This window comes from Pseudorasbora parva, chromosome 5 (genome assembly GCF_024679245.1).
Source record: "Pseudorasbora parva isolate DD20220531a chromosome 5, ASM2467924v1, whole genome shotgun sequence".
Classification (NCBI taxonomy): domain Eukaryota; kingdom Metazoa; phylum Chordata; class Actinopteri; order Cypriniformes; family Gobionidae; genus Pseudorasbora; species Pseudorasbora parva.
In genome coordinates, this window is record NC_090176.1 from 43,738,274 (window position 1) to 43,751,584 (window position 13,311).

The following is a 13,311-nucleotide window of genomic DNA, read 5'->3' on the forward strand; positions in this document are numbered from 1 at the left end:
GGTGCCTCTGCTGCAGGGCACACAAGTTCACAAATAAGAAGGGCCATATGTTCAGGGTCATTGGTCTAAAGGGGCTGCAAAGGGCCAAATCAATATGACACGTCTGGTAACACGCGAGGTCATATAACACGGAATCCTCCTGAAGACTGACTATGGATCTGTCGTCTCCGGAGAGCTCATCGCTCTCATTGACAATTACATGCGTCTCGGTGTATAGACACCACTCACAGCCAACGCTGACACATACGTGCACATGCTATCATCACTGAACAAAATTTGTTTGCTAAAGTCAATATTGTCAGTTACAAATTGATATGATATACACTATATTTCCAAAAGCATTGGGAAACCCCTCCGAATCATTGAATTCAGGTGTTCCAAACACTTCCATGGTCACATGTATAAAATCAAGCACTACCGTGATCACTACCGTGATGGATGCAATAAATCCATTCATGAAATTTCCTGACTAATAAATATTCCATGGTCAATTGTTAGTGGTATTATAACAAAGTGCAAGCAATTGGGAACAAAAGAAACTAAGCCACGAAGTGGTAAGTCATGTAAAAATTACAGAGTGGGGTCAGCACATGCTGAGGCACACTTAGTGCGCAGAAGTTGCCGACTTTCTAGCAACAGATCTCCAAACTTTGTGTGGCCTTCAGATTAGCTACAGAACATTGCATGGAGAGCTTTATGGAATGGGTTTCCATGGCCGTGAAGCTGCATTCAAGCCTTACATCACCAAATGCAATGCAAAGTGTCGGATGCAACGGTGTAAAACATGCCGCCATACTTGCCTGACTACATTGTGCCAAGTGTAAAGTTTGGTGGAGGGTGGATTATGTTGTGGGGTTGTTTTTCAGGGGTTGGGCTTGCCCCTTAGTTCCAGTGAAAGGAGATGCTTAAGCATGATAAGTCAGTTTGGACAATTTCATGCTCCCAAATTTGTGGGAACAGTTTGGGGATGGCCCCTTCTTGTTCCAACATGACTGCGCTCCAATGCACAAAGCATGGTCCGTAAAGGCATGGATGAGCGAGTTCGGTGTGGAGAACTTGCACAGAGTCCTGACCTCAACCCAATAGAACACCTTTGGGATGAATTAGAACGGAGACTGCGAGCCAGACCTAGCTGTTATAGCTGCAAAGGGTGGGCCAACATATTAAACCCTAGGGATTAAGAATGGGATGTCATTAAAGTTCATGTCCACGTAAATTGTGCACTGTGTGTACAATAGCTCTTTATGTTAGAAGTTGCTGTTTTGAATGCTAGGAAATTTGTTAATTAGTTTGAAAATACCAATTCTGTTGAACCTCGCAAGGCGGATATCCAGAGAGCAGAAAACAAATCAGGGAACGACGAGTCTCTGGCCCCCAGCATGGCAAGTGTCATATTCTGGCGCACATGAGGCTGATTTCAGATGACAAGATGGGAACAGCCCTTCATTTGAGGCACAGTAAGACACGGGGAGATTAAATAAAACTGTGCACTCTTCTAGAAAACTTTATTGCTTCCAGATGGATACAAGCTTCCTCTCAGCAGCGCTCCGGCAAAGGCGAGACGCAGGGGGTCCCGACGTCATGTCATCATGCAACTAATGTATGGACAGAAAGAATCAGTTCTACACCAGGAATGATTTGAGCTGCTAGGCTTTGTTACAGTGAGATTTCAATATGCATGTTATCGGATGCATGTGCATTGATTTTATTAGAGGTGCTTGAAGCATCATCATCTTTAGCATTGCTCATATTTAAGATTAGTGATTTAAACTAAAACTGTAAACTGTCAAAATCACCCCATCATGTACTGTGTGTGATTCAGAAATAAATTAAACCTGCAGCCAGTTGAGGAGAAGTGATTAGATTAACAAATGTTGCAAGATAATAACGTGGCCAAGAAAATCTCATAGACTCACAATGAAGTACTGTAAAAAAAAACTGCACTGTAAAAATGTCAACAAGAGATTTTTTGGAGTAAAAATATCTAAAGATTTACTTATAGCACCACTGCATAAACTATTAAGATTTGTTAAAAACACCCTAGTATCAAGTTTTTTTTAGGTAAGCAGCACTCACATCAATATAGTTATTTCTCCATATACTAAATTTTATGAATGTCTTCTTTTAAATCTTCACCTGCATTCACAGGGTTTCATCTGGTAGAGGGTCTCTTTGTCTCATCTTCTCCCTACTCGTTGTTGATGCGTGCAGCGCTCTCGCAGATGAAACTAATACCGTGGTTTGAAAGGGGTCCAACTGCGGAAAGCCTGTGCCAGGTCAGCAAGCCACTCTTTGCCCCCATGTTGTGTGGGGCCATGTGGTTCCCAGCATGGCGTCCGAGAGCATATTTTCCACCTGTGCCTGTGGAAGCCTGTGTGCCCAGACCCACACACCAAAACCCAATATTTACATTTTTATATTGCCGTTTTCAAGCCCCTAGGATGCAAACAAAGGAGGTAGCGTCTGTTTGTTCCCTGTGTGCAATTAGACTGTGACACTGTATATCCCTATTGCAATACAGAGGGGTCACACACTTGAACTTTGACTGTGTTCGGTACACATGCCAGCTGATTGGCGTGCACAAGACAATCTGCTTGCTCAATTGCATTTTAAAAAGGATCTATAAAACGCAAAAACTGAATATTACTGTATAACTTTTGGTTTTGGCCAGCCTACATATAGTCTATGCATGCATATTTTCATAATTGTACACATCTCTTGCTCCTTGCATGTTTGTTAATTACTCTTTATATTTTTTGACAAAATTATGCCTTTTAGCTACCAATAAGAGTATAGCACGCACCACTAGAACTTTTATCATTTTATTTGTTTTGTCAGTGGAGTCCAGCGTTGTTTGTTGTTGTTTAAATTTAGTTTTGTTTAATTTTGTCTCGTTTATGGGATGCAGTGTTATTTGGTATCCAACAATCTAACAAAATTGTTTTGTTTTGTTTCGTTTCGTTTCGTTTTGTTTCGTTTCGTTTATGGGGTCCAGTGATGTTTGGATGCCAACATTCTTTGAAACATTCTCGTTTTGTTTTGTTTTGTTTTGTTTTGTTTTGTTTTGTTTTGTTTTGTTTTGTTTTGTTTTGTTTTGTTTTGTTTTGTTTTGTTTTGTTTTGTTTTGTTTTGTTTATGGGGTTCAGTGATGTTTGGACACCAACATTCTTTAAAATATTTTTGTTTTGTTTTGTTTGTTTTGTTTTGTTTTGTTTTGTTTTGTTTTGTTTTGTTTTGTTTTGTTTTGTTTTGTTTTGTTTTGTTTTGTTTTGTTTATGGGGTTCAGTGATGTTTGGACACCAACATTCTTTAAAATATTTTTGTTTCGTTTTGTTTTGTTTTGTTTTGTTTTGTTTTGTTTTGTTTTGTTTTGTTTTGTTTTGTTTTGTTTTGTTTTGTTTTGTTTTGTTTTGTTTTGTTTTGTTTCGTTTTGTTTAGTTTCGTTTCATTTCATTTCATTTCATTTCATTTATGGGGTCCAGTGATGTTTGGATGCCAACATTCTTTTAAACATTCTCGTTTTGTTTTGTTTTGTTTTGTTTTGTTTTGTTTTGTTTTGTTTTGTTTTGTTTTGTTTTGTTTTGTTTTGTTTTGTTTTGTTTTGTTTCTTTTCGTTTCGTTTCGTTTATGGGGTCCAGTGATGTTTGGATGACAACATTCTTTAAAATATTTTTGTTTTGTTTTGTTTTTTGTTTTTTGTTTTTTTGTTTATGGGGTCCAGTGATGTTTGGACTCAAACATTCTTTAAAATATTCTCATTTTGTTTTGTTTTGTTTTGTTTTGTTTTGTTTTGTTTTGTTTTGTTTTGTTTTGTTTTGTTTTGTTTTGTTTTGTTTTGTTTTGTTTTGTTTTGTTTTGTTTTGTTTTGTTTTGTTTGGTTTTGCCATTCTTTTATTTGAATAAACATTCTTGTTTTTAATTCAGGTGTATGGCAAGAGGCATTTAATTCAATGCAAAACTGTTCTTATGCCCATTCTTATGCTGCCGTACAGTTTTGATATTGTGTACTGCTTTTTCTGTGGGTCTGTTACCAGAGGCTCCTACTCCGAGTCTCAGGTGTTAGTAGAAGAGCTGAGCATGTCTCAGCATAATGACTCATTATTGATGCTAATGATGTTCTGCTCATTATTTTTAAACAGGCTCTAGAAATAAACAATTAACGTCACCTACTTTTCATTATGCTCCCAGCTAAAATAATTTGAGGATATGAAGGGGAGAAAATGTGATCTGTAAGACTGGATAGCTTAAATAAGTAACATAACTTCATTAATGTGGCTAAATTACTAAATTAACTAACATTACTTGTTGTATGTATAGAGTTGCAGAACACTTTTTTGTATGTCGATTGATGCTTATCGAAGAGTATACAGTTATTTAGCACTGATGTTGACTGATGTGACACTGCTCAACGCTTGTTTCTGCACTGCATTTTTCCATGCAGAGGACAGAGAATGTGTCTTGACTAAAAAATGTCCCCCTTCTGTCCCTCGGTACTGTGAAATGGGATCAGATAACCTCAGCGGTGCAATTAGCCTCAGAAATCTGAGGCTGAGCCAGTCAGTCCAGTTCCAGAGAGCTACACTGGGGCAGATGCTCCATGCTGACCGCAATGGTCAACCAAAGTCCTCAGAGTTCTGGGAAAAACAGGTCATTTTAAAAGATCTAATAGTACCACAGCTTGTGTATGGAAAACCATCTAGCATTTGCATGAATGACAAGCTCATTCAGTTCAGTTCAAGTGATCGATGATACAAAAGCTGAGAAGTCAATATGTTAGGATATGAACTGAAGCAAAATCCTTTTAAAACGCACAGAAGAAGAATGGCTTTGTGCATCTTTCATCTAATGTATTACTCCCTCTACTCAGAGATAAGTGAGGATATACTCTATAAAGTAATTCGATTATCTACTGTTGATTCTCTACAAGGTGAATAGGTTCATCTCCAAGCCATCATTTATGCAGTGGAGTTCAGTGCAAATATTTTAGATGCTTTTCAGCAACATGGATCGTTTTCCTAAGCTGTTGCCTTCTGTATCCAGGTTTACGATTTTGTGAAAAAATGAAAAATAAATTGCAATAAATTGCAATCTCTGTCCCACGAGCTTTGTTTGTATACGTTTACAGAGCCAGAGGTAATAGCAGCTAGCGTACACATGGCATGAACCCACCAGAGTGATCTTAATGAACTGCGTGGACTGGAGGAGTGAACTGCTCTGGCACCCACATCAAATCACGGTGGTTGTACGTTCAACAGACAAACTGAAGTAAAGCCAAGGCCAATGCTAAGCAAATTCAGGGTTCAAAAAGTCAAACCCACATCCCTTTGGCAAACAATTCCAGTCTCCTGTGCGCTTCTGTGATTGCGGCTGAATATGAGGCCAGTTTAGCGGGCTCAACTTTCATTTTTAAAAGGTGAGCTGACTGGCATGGTTACCCTGTAGGTGATGCCTTTTGAGCTGTATTTTAAAACATACGTTACATATATAGTGCTGACTTCTAAAAAAAGAAACTCTTTATATATTATTTACAGTATGTCCTGTTGTCAGCCCTGGCTAGAGCTGTCTTAAAGGGATAGTTCACACAAAAATGAAACTTCTGTCATCATTTACTCATCCTCGTGTCGCTCCAAAACCCATTTTGTTCCAATAAATGACGTGTCACAAATCTACTTAAGGACAAAACTAATGATGCCATATTTTAAATGAAGTGAAAATGAAGGGCAAGATTTTCAGTGAATAATTATTACATTTTCAGTTCTTCTTCAAACAAAGGCTTCAAAATACTTGGAATATATTGCAGCACATGAGTCATATGGACAACTTTTATATGTTTATTTTGAATAACTTTGAATAAAGGTTCCAAAAATAGGTTTTTGCAATGATACCAGCATAGAATAACCTTTTTGGCAGAACCTGATTTTGCCAAGTACATGTTCCTGGATTAACATTCCATCAGATTTGAGGGTCAAGTTTACAGTTTATGTCAAATTTAGGATTACAAGCAGGGTTAGGTGCATCTACATTAGTGTTATTCGCCTATCATTTCCCTCTGATTTTAGAGATAATGTATGGGTAGGGTTAGGTTTAGGGCTATGGAAGAGGTTAGGACTGAATCTTCAGACAGGAGTGTTGTTCCAGCATCAACAACATATGTTCGGGTCTAACTTGGCAAAATCAGGACATGGATCATTTTGGGTTTCTTAAAAAACCATTCAGTGATCATTTCACTGAAGAAACATGTTTTTTCTTAGAGTGAAGAACATAATGATAATCTTTTTCCACTATAAAGAATCGTTTGTGAAATTGAAAGGTTCTATGGATGTGAAAGGTTCTTCATGGAGCCATCATTGCAAATAAAGAACCTTTTTTTCACCTTTATCATGATAGGACAGAGGGGGACAGGATCAGGAAAGGTCCCTGAGCCAGGACTCCAACTTGGGTCGCCTAAAGCAAAACTAAATGTCGGTGTGCTGCCCACAAGGCTATCGCCACTGATAAAAACCTTTATTTTTAAGAATATATGGTGGTTTTTTGATCATTTTGGAGTTTGATATCTCCAGTCCTTATTCACTTTGATTATATGGAAAAGTCCAAATATTGTTCAAAAAATGTATTTTGTTTTCTAAGGAAGAAGAAAAAAGAAACACCAGAGTGAGTAAATGACAAATGAGGGTCAAATTGAATTAGATTTTTTTTTTATTTTTTTTTTAAAGAAGTATTATGCTCAGCAAGGTTGCATTTATTTGCTCAGTAAAACATATTATTGTGAAATATTATTACAATTTAAAATAAATAAATATATTGATATACTTTCAAGTGTAATTCATTCCTGTGACTGCAAAGCGTCATTTTCAGCATCATTACTCCAGTCTTCAGATCCTTCAGAAATCATTCTAATATGCTGATTTGCTACTCAACAATCATTTCTGATTTATAACATTTTTGTGGAAACTGAACCATTGTTTTTGTTTTGTAGGTCTAAAGCATATGACAACACAAATAAAATGCATAATCAGAAATTAAGCCGTGGGAGAAGTAAACAGAGGTATCAAATCAACACTGAAATCCAACACACGGTGTTGTCATAGAAACAAGCACTGAAATGCCACATTGCAATCATGTAATTTGATATTGTGTTTGTCTGCTGGTTAATGTCCTCCAATCTCTCTCAGTCGTCTGTATTGAGGGATCAGGGGCAATGTTCTGATCTGTTATCCCTCCGTGGAAAAAAAGCACATGAGCGTCATATAGAGAACCCCAGTATATCGGGATCTCGCTGTCATTTTTGGCATTTTCAAGGGAACATTTGGTAAAGGCCATAGGGGGTTATTAGATGAATGCTTTCTGTGTAATGAGAGCTCTGGCTTAATAACATTAGCTTGGATCACAGATGAAAAGTACTGTCTATAAAGCTTACACTGACTGAAAGTCTCTCTTGCACTCGGCAGCGCTCATGCTTTAAAGTGCCTGCACAAAACAACAGCCAGAGACAGGAAGTACATGCCTCAGCTTCAAACTGCTGGGCGTGTTTCAAAATAGTTTCATTTTCCCCATGTGGTTTTGTTTCCTGATCGATGAACCAGTGCAAACCAGGAGCCCGCTCTCTAGGAACAAATTTGGAGGGCTTATTTGAATGAATGCCTCAATGATGACAGCAAACAAAAAAATCACATGCATTTGTGCACTTAAAGGGTTAGTTCACCCAAAAATGAAATTGATGTCATTAATGATTTCAGCAGTTCGGTTCGCATCAAACTGCCAAACTGCTGAAATCACGTGACATTGGCGACCCGAATCTTTGATCGATTCACTGATTCATTAACCGTTTGATTCTTTTTGGAGGCACATGGAGGAGAAGACAATGCTGAATAAAATCGTAGTTTTTGATATTTTTGGACCAAAATGTATTTTTGATGCTTTAAGAGACTCTAATCAACCAACTGATGTCACAAATGGACTACTTTGATGATGTTTTTATTCCCTTTCTGGACATGGACAGTATAGTGGGCATTGACTGCACATGCTCTGAGACTAAAATATAAAATATCTTAAACTGTGTTCCGAAGATGAACGGGGGTCTTACGGATGTGGAACGACATTAGGTTGAGTCATTAATGACATCAATTTCATTTTTGGGTGAAACTAACCCTTTAATGCTTGATACCATAAATGACCCCTCTGATGAAGTTTATTTCTACATATATTTCTTGTAACTTAAAATGTCTTGATTAAATAATGGGTTCCCTAAAAGGTTAGTTCACCCCAAAATGAAAATTCTATCATTAATTACTCACCCTCATGTCTTCAGAATCTTCAGAAACACAAATGAAGATATTTTTTATGAAATATGAGAGCATCACATTTGATCTTCAGTGAGGGCCAATGAGGTTCATTCTTCTGTTACACAACATGTTTGATCTTCAGTGAGAACCAATGAGGTTCATTCTTCTGTTACACAATACGGTTTAGCTTCAGTGAGGACCAATGAGGTTCATTCTTCTGTTACACAGCACGTTTGATCTTCAGTGAGGACCAATGAGGTTCATTCTTCTGTTACACAATACGGTTTAGCTTCAGTGAGGACCAATGAGGTTCATTCTTCTGTTACACAGCACATTTGATCTTCAGTGAGGACCAATGAGGTTCATTCTAGTGTTACACAGCACATTTTAGAATCAGTGAGAACCAATGAGGTTCATTCTAGTGTTGGACAGCACAGTTTAGCTTCAGTGAGGACCAATGAGGTTCATTCTCGTGTTACACAGCACTTTGTATCTTCATTGAGAACCAATGAGGTTCATTCTTCTGTTACACAACACGTTTGATCTTCAGTGAGAACCAATGAGGTTCATTCTTCTGTTACACAACACGTTTGATCTTCAGTGAGAACCAATGAGGTTCACTCTTCTGTTACACAACACGTTTGATCTTCAGTGAGAACCAATGAGGTTCATTCTTCTGTTACACAACACGTTTGATCTTCAGTGAGAACCAATGAGGTTCATTCTTCTGTTACACAACACGTTTTAGAATCAGTGAGAACCAATGAGGTTCATTCTTCTGTTACAGAGCAGGTTTGATCTTCAGTGAGAACCGGTGAGGTTCATTCTAGTGTTGGACAGCACGGTTTAGCTTCAGTGAGGACCAATGAGGTTCATTCTCGTGTTACACAGCACGTTGTATCTTCATTGAGAACCAATGAAGTTCATTCTTCTGTTACACAACACGTTTGAGCTTGGTTCATTCTTGTGTCATACAAGGTTCATTCTTGTGTTACGAATGTTTGAACTTCTGCAAGAACCAATGAGGTTTGTTCTCACGCATCAAGCAGGTTCGGTTGAGCTTCTATTTATGTTCTCTGAATCTGATGTCTATATCAATGTCGATATGTGAATTAAAGCATAAATTCAATCTGTTCATCATATAAAGTCGCCGAGTCGCTTTAGAACATTTTGACTAAATCGCTCAATTCATATGTATTTATTTTACAATCTCTTTATGAACTTTTTGTAGCATCAAAGTGTCAGTTGCGTAGCTGACAAAAGAGGGACAGAAATTGCTGAACAAAACTCTTATGGGGTTGGAACAACATGAGGGTGAGTAATTAATGACAGAATTTTAATTTTTGGGTGAACTAACCCTTTAAATATAATACCCAAAGAGAAAAGCTACACATGCCTAGGGTTTCACTGACATCTGATATGAAAATCAAATCCTCCTAAAAAGTCAAACGGTTATCTTCTTAGTGTAATGATGCAGATGGTAGTTTTGAGTATCATTTACTTGGACATTTGCTAACTGTCCACAAGACTGACAGATGCCCTACTTTAGGTGGTCACAACAGTCAGCCGGAGTCCATTACCAACACAGCTGTTACACATGAGTTTCTGGCAGATCTGACATTACCCCCTTTCTCCCCCCTTTATTTGGACTTCTATTTTGTTGTAGCCCTATTTGTTTGTGTAATTATTACAGTAGGGTACAACAGAGCAAAAGGCCCGCCCACAATATGCTTATCTGGGGTTCTGATGTTTACAAAAATCAGAAATTAGAAGTTATTTTATTGAATACTGATGGAGCAGCACAATGTTTGTGAAAAGCTTCTGTTAAAAAAATCATTTAAAATGGATCTTTACTATAATATTGCAACAAGGGGACTTTTTTTTACCTCAAATACTATCCCTTGATTTATAGGCCCGGTTTCACAGACAAGGTTTAGATTAAGCCAGGATTAGACCTTATTCAAATAGGACATTTAAGTAGCTTTTATAATAGTGCCTTAGAAAAAAAAAACAATACTGGTGACAAAACAATGGCACTGAAATATTTTAAGATCAGAGCATGTTGGTTTCAGTTAAAACCCCTCAAACATATATTTTTGTCCTGGACTATAGGCTTAAGCATTGTCTGTAAAATAGAAGATAGATTGTTACTGAAAACTATGGATTTAATTGCCTTGAACAAAATCGTATAAATCATAAACAATTCTGGTTGCTCAAACAATAATGCCAAATCAATTATGAATTACATCATCAGTTGTTTAGGATAAAAGTGTCTGCCAAATGTATAAATCATAAATTACTTTTAAAATCTAAAATATATGTGATAATTTGAGTGAATCTCATAAGCTATCTGGAACATTTACTTAGATCAAATTACCTCAAAGACAAACTTTTGTCCTTGAAGCAATGGCCTCGTGGATTGTCACTTTGTTGTGTGTGCATATAGTGACGTGTGTTTGGTTGAAGAATCCATATCTGAAAATATAACTTTCTTGATGTGTGAGCTTGGATAATTGCATTCTAATTGTGCATCACGTGTTTGTATTAATGTGCAAGACAGAAACATAGCTATAAATAACCAACATAGGAGAGAGAACGAGCGAATTATTCATTATAAAACATTCATAAAACCAAGTGAATAAAGTCTTTACTTATGGTTACTTTGTGTCGTGCTCTCACCGAGCACTTTTTCGATGCTGAAAATACATTTGTGTACTGTAAACGGGCGTAGTCGTGTCTATAAGCACGATAAATAATAAACTGTTTGCTAATATGACTTTAAGCTCGAGACGCACAGGAAGTAAACATGAGTAGAGTACAATCTCCATGGAAACGGAGGCAAACACCGCTCAGCGCTGCTCACCTGTAGGGGTCTCGGGCTGAATGGGCGTCCATGTTACCCGCGTTGCCGTGAGAACCACGTCGTGGCTTTTTTTCCCGATTTGGAAGATTCCTCTCACAATCGGTTCGTCCGGCCTATACTTCGTTTCTTTTCGCTCCTGATCGTCGTCATCGGTGCATAACTGAGGGGCCGAGACGGAGCGTTTCTCGCTTTGCTGCTCTTTTCGCTTTTTCTTTTTTATCTTAACTCGCTTTCCCGTCCCGCGAGGAGGAGACGTCGGTTGCGTCTCGCGCAACTCTTCCTGGCTCTCCGACCACGCGTTGAGGACGTTTATCGATTTACACGGGGATTCGAACATAATTTAAATGTGTGCGGGGCAAACTCGCCTTTGTGTACTAATTTACCGGCTCGTGCGCGCTCCCGGTCGCTAGGCTCCTGAGGAAGTTCCTCGTCTCCATTCACCTCAAGAGCGCGCGCGCCCGCCCGCCCGCCGGACTTTCTTAGCCGAGCACGCGCGCTGCCCTCACTCACATATGGTCAATTATTACTAGTATTTCAAGAAATCATTACAAAATGTGTAGTATTATGAAAATAATGACAAGCCGTTTTAACTCAAACAGTTTTAATGTTAGTAACAAAATTTTATGTATATTTAATTAATAGTAGCCTAGCCTATAATAGACAATGAAAAACATAATCTTCACTATTGAAAAAGTTAAACTTGAAAAGTAAAAAAATATATACTAGTTAGTAAAAAGAGGTCGAATACATGAGCCTACTATAAATTAATAGCTGATATTTGAACATAGGCCTACATGCTTAAATGTCTAAAGTCTTTATTGCGTTAGTTTTTAGTGATTTTAAACTGCAAATGAATATGAGTTAGTTTAAAAAAAAATAAACGACGGCTTGCAATATAAAATCGAACAGATATATTTTAATTTTGTCAGACATGGCACTCAGATGTAGCTTAAATTGTTTCATGTCAACGAATCTGCCTCAGACATGCACTGAATTCATTTTCATATATTTAATGGCTATGTCTGGATTATTTTGGTGTGCTAAACAATTATCCATCATCATACAAGGTGAACGGGTGTGGAAAAGTCTTCCTCGAGCAGCACCTTGGACAGTTCCTGGATATAGCCAAAGCTTCTGAGTCCCAGTGGAAGTTTCTTCTGTGCCAGCTGATTTTATAAATGTTTTGTCTAAATGCAACAGTCTCAATGTTAAAGTCGTATGACTTAAACAATACATAAATAAATAATAAAGAACGATGTTAGTCGTGATTTCCATAGCCTTCAAAAATCTTTCACCCAGCGCACGTGTGCCTTTTTTATAGGATTTTATATATATAATTTAATCCTCATCAGCATGAGATATCCCAAATGCGTGGGGGTATTTCAATAACTTTCTTGTCTTCATTAGGCTATAATCGATATTTTGCGTGATTGGACTTTGTTTAATAATGGATCAATTCTTTCTGTTCTTCAAGTAAAACACAAATATCCAAAAGATTTTAAGAAGATTTTGTTTGCACGGCGGGGCGAAAAGTTGTGGACGGCTCGAGGATTTGAACTCAAATTCATTTACACTGATGATGTGAAGTATTTAGAGATAGCCTACAGTGTGTAGAATTGTCAACTATTTTTGTAGATGAAAACCTCTTCGATACAAATGTGAATATCTGCGTAAAGGCAATGATTAAACTCTCCGCAGACTTGGTGCTTTATACGCGGGATGCCATTCCTGTAAAAATGAGCTCTTTTTTCGAGGAGACCTTTTGCCCCTTTCTGGTTTTAAATAAACCTGGGTAAGGTCACATTTTTTGGAGGTGGATTTATATTGTGCATCCTCCGTGCTGGTTTAATATTTATTTTGGCTACAGGCTATGCATTTAGGTAAGAAACACTCTTATGCGCACTAAAAGACCGAATCGATACAGCATTTTAAGATTATGTTAAAGCCCGCCGACATCCTGTAGGGAAGAATACTGTGTTTAAAATATTCAAGGGTATAAATTCACATATCTTTGAGTTTTCATATTAATAGACTAAAATATGTCTAACAGAAGTCTAAGTTGCAGATTACCTATTACTGATTTTATTGTGTTTTTGCTGAGTAATCAGATTAGAACAAATATGTGTGTTAATAAAATAAAAAACCCAACATTATAGGTAAATCGTT

At 37.5% G+C, this 13,311-nt stretch overlaps 1 protein-coding gene across 1 annotated transcript in view; it reads right to left on the minus strand.

The window, feature by feature from the left end:
- Nucleotides 1-11,546, minus strand: part of cerkl (ceramide kinase-like) — an 86,770-nt gene extending 75,224 nt beyond the window's left edge. The window contains exon 1 of the mRNA XM_067445107.1: nt 11,146-11,546. Within this exon, the coding sequence (XP_067301208.1) occupies nt 11,146-11,482 (337 nt within the window). The 5' untranslated portion in view covers nt 11,483-11,546. The remainder of the gene's footprint in view (nt 1-11,145) is intronic.
- Nucleotides 11,547-13,311: the final 1,765 nt, after the last annotated feature.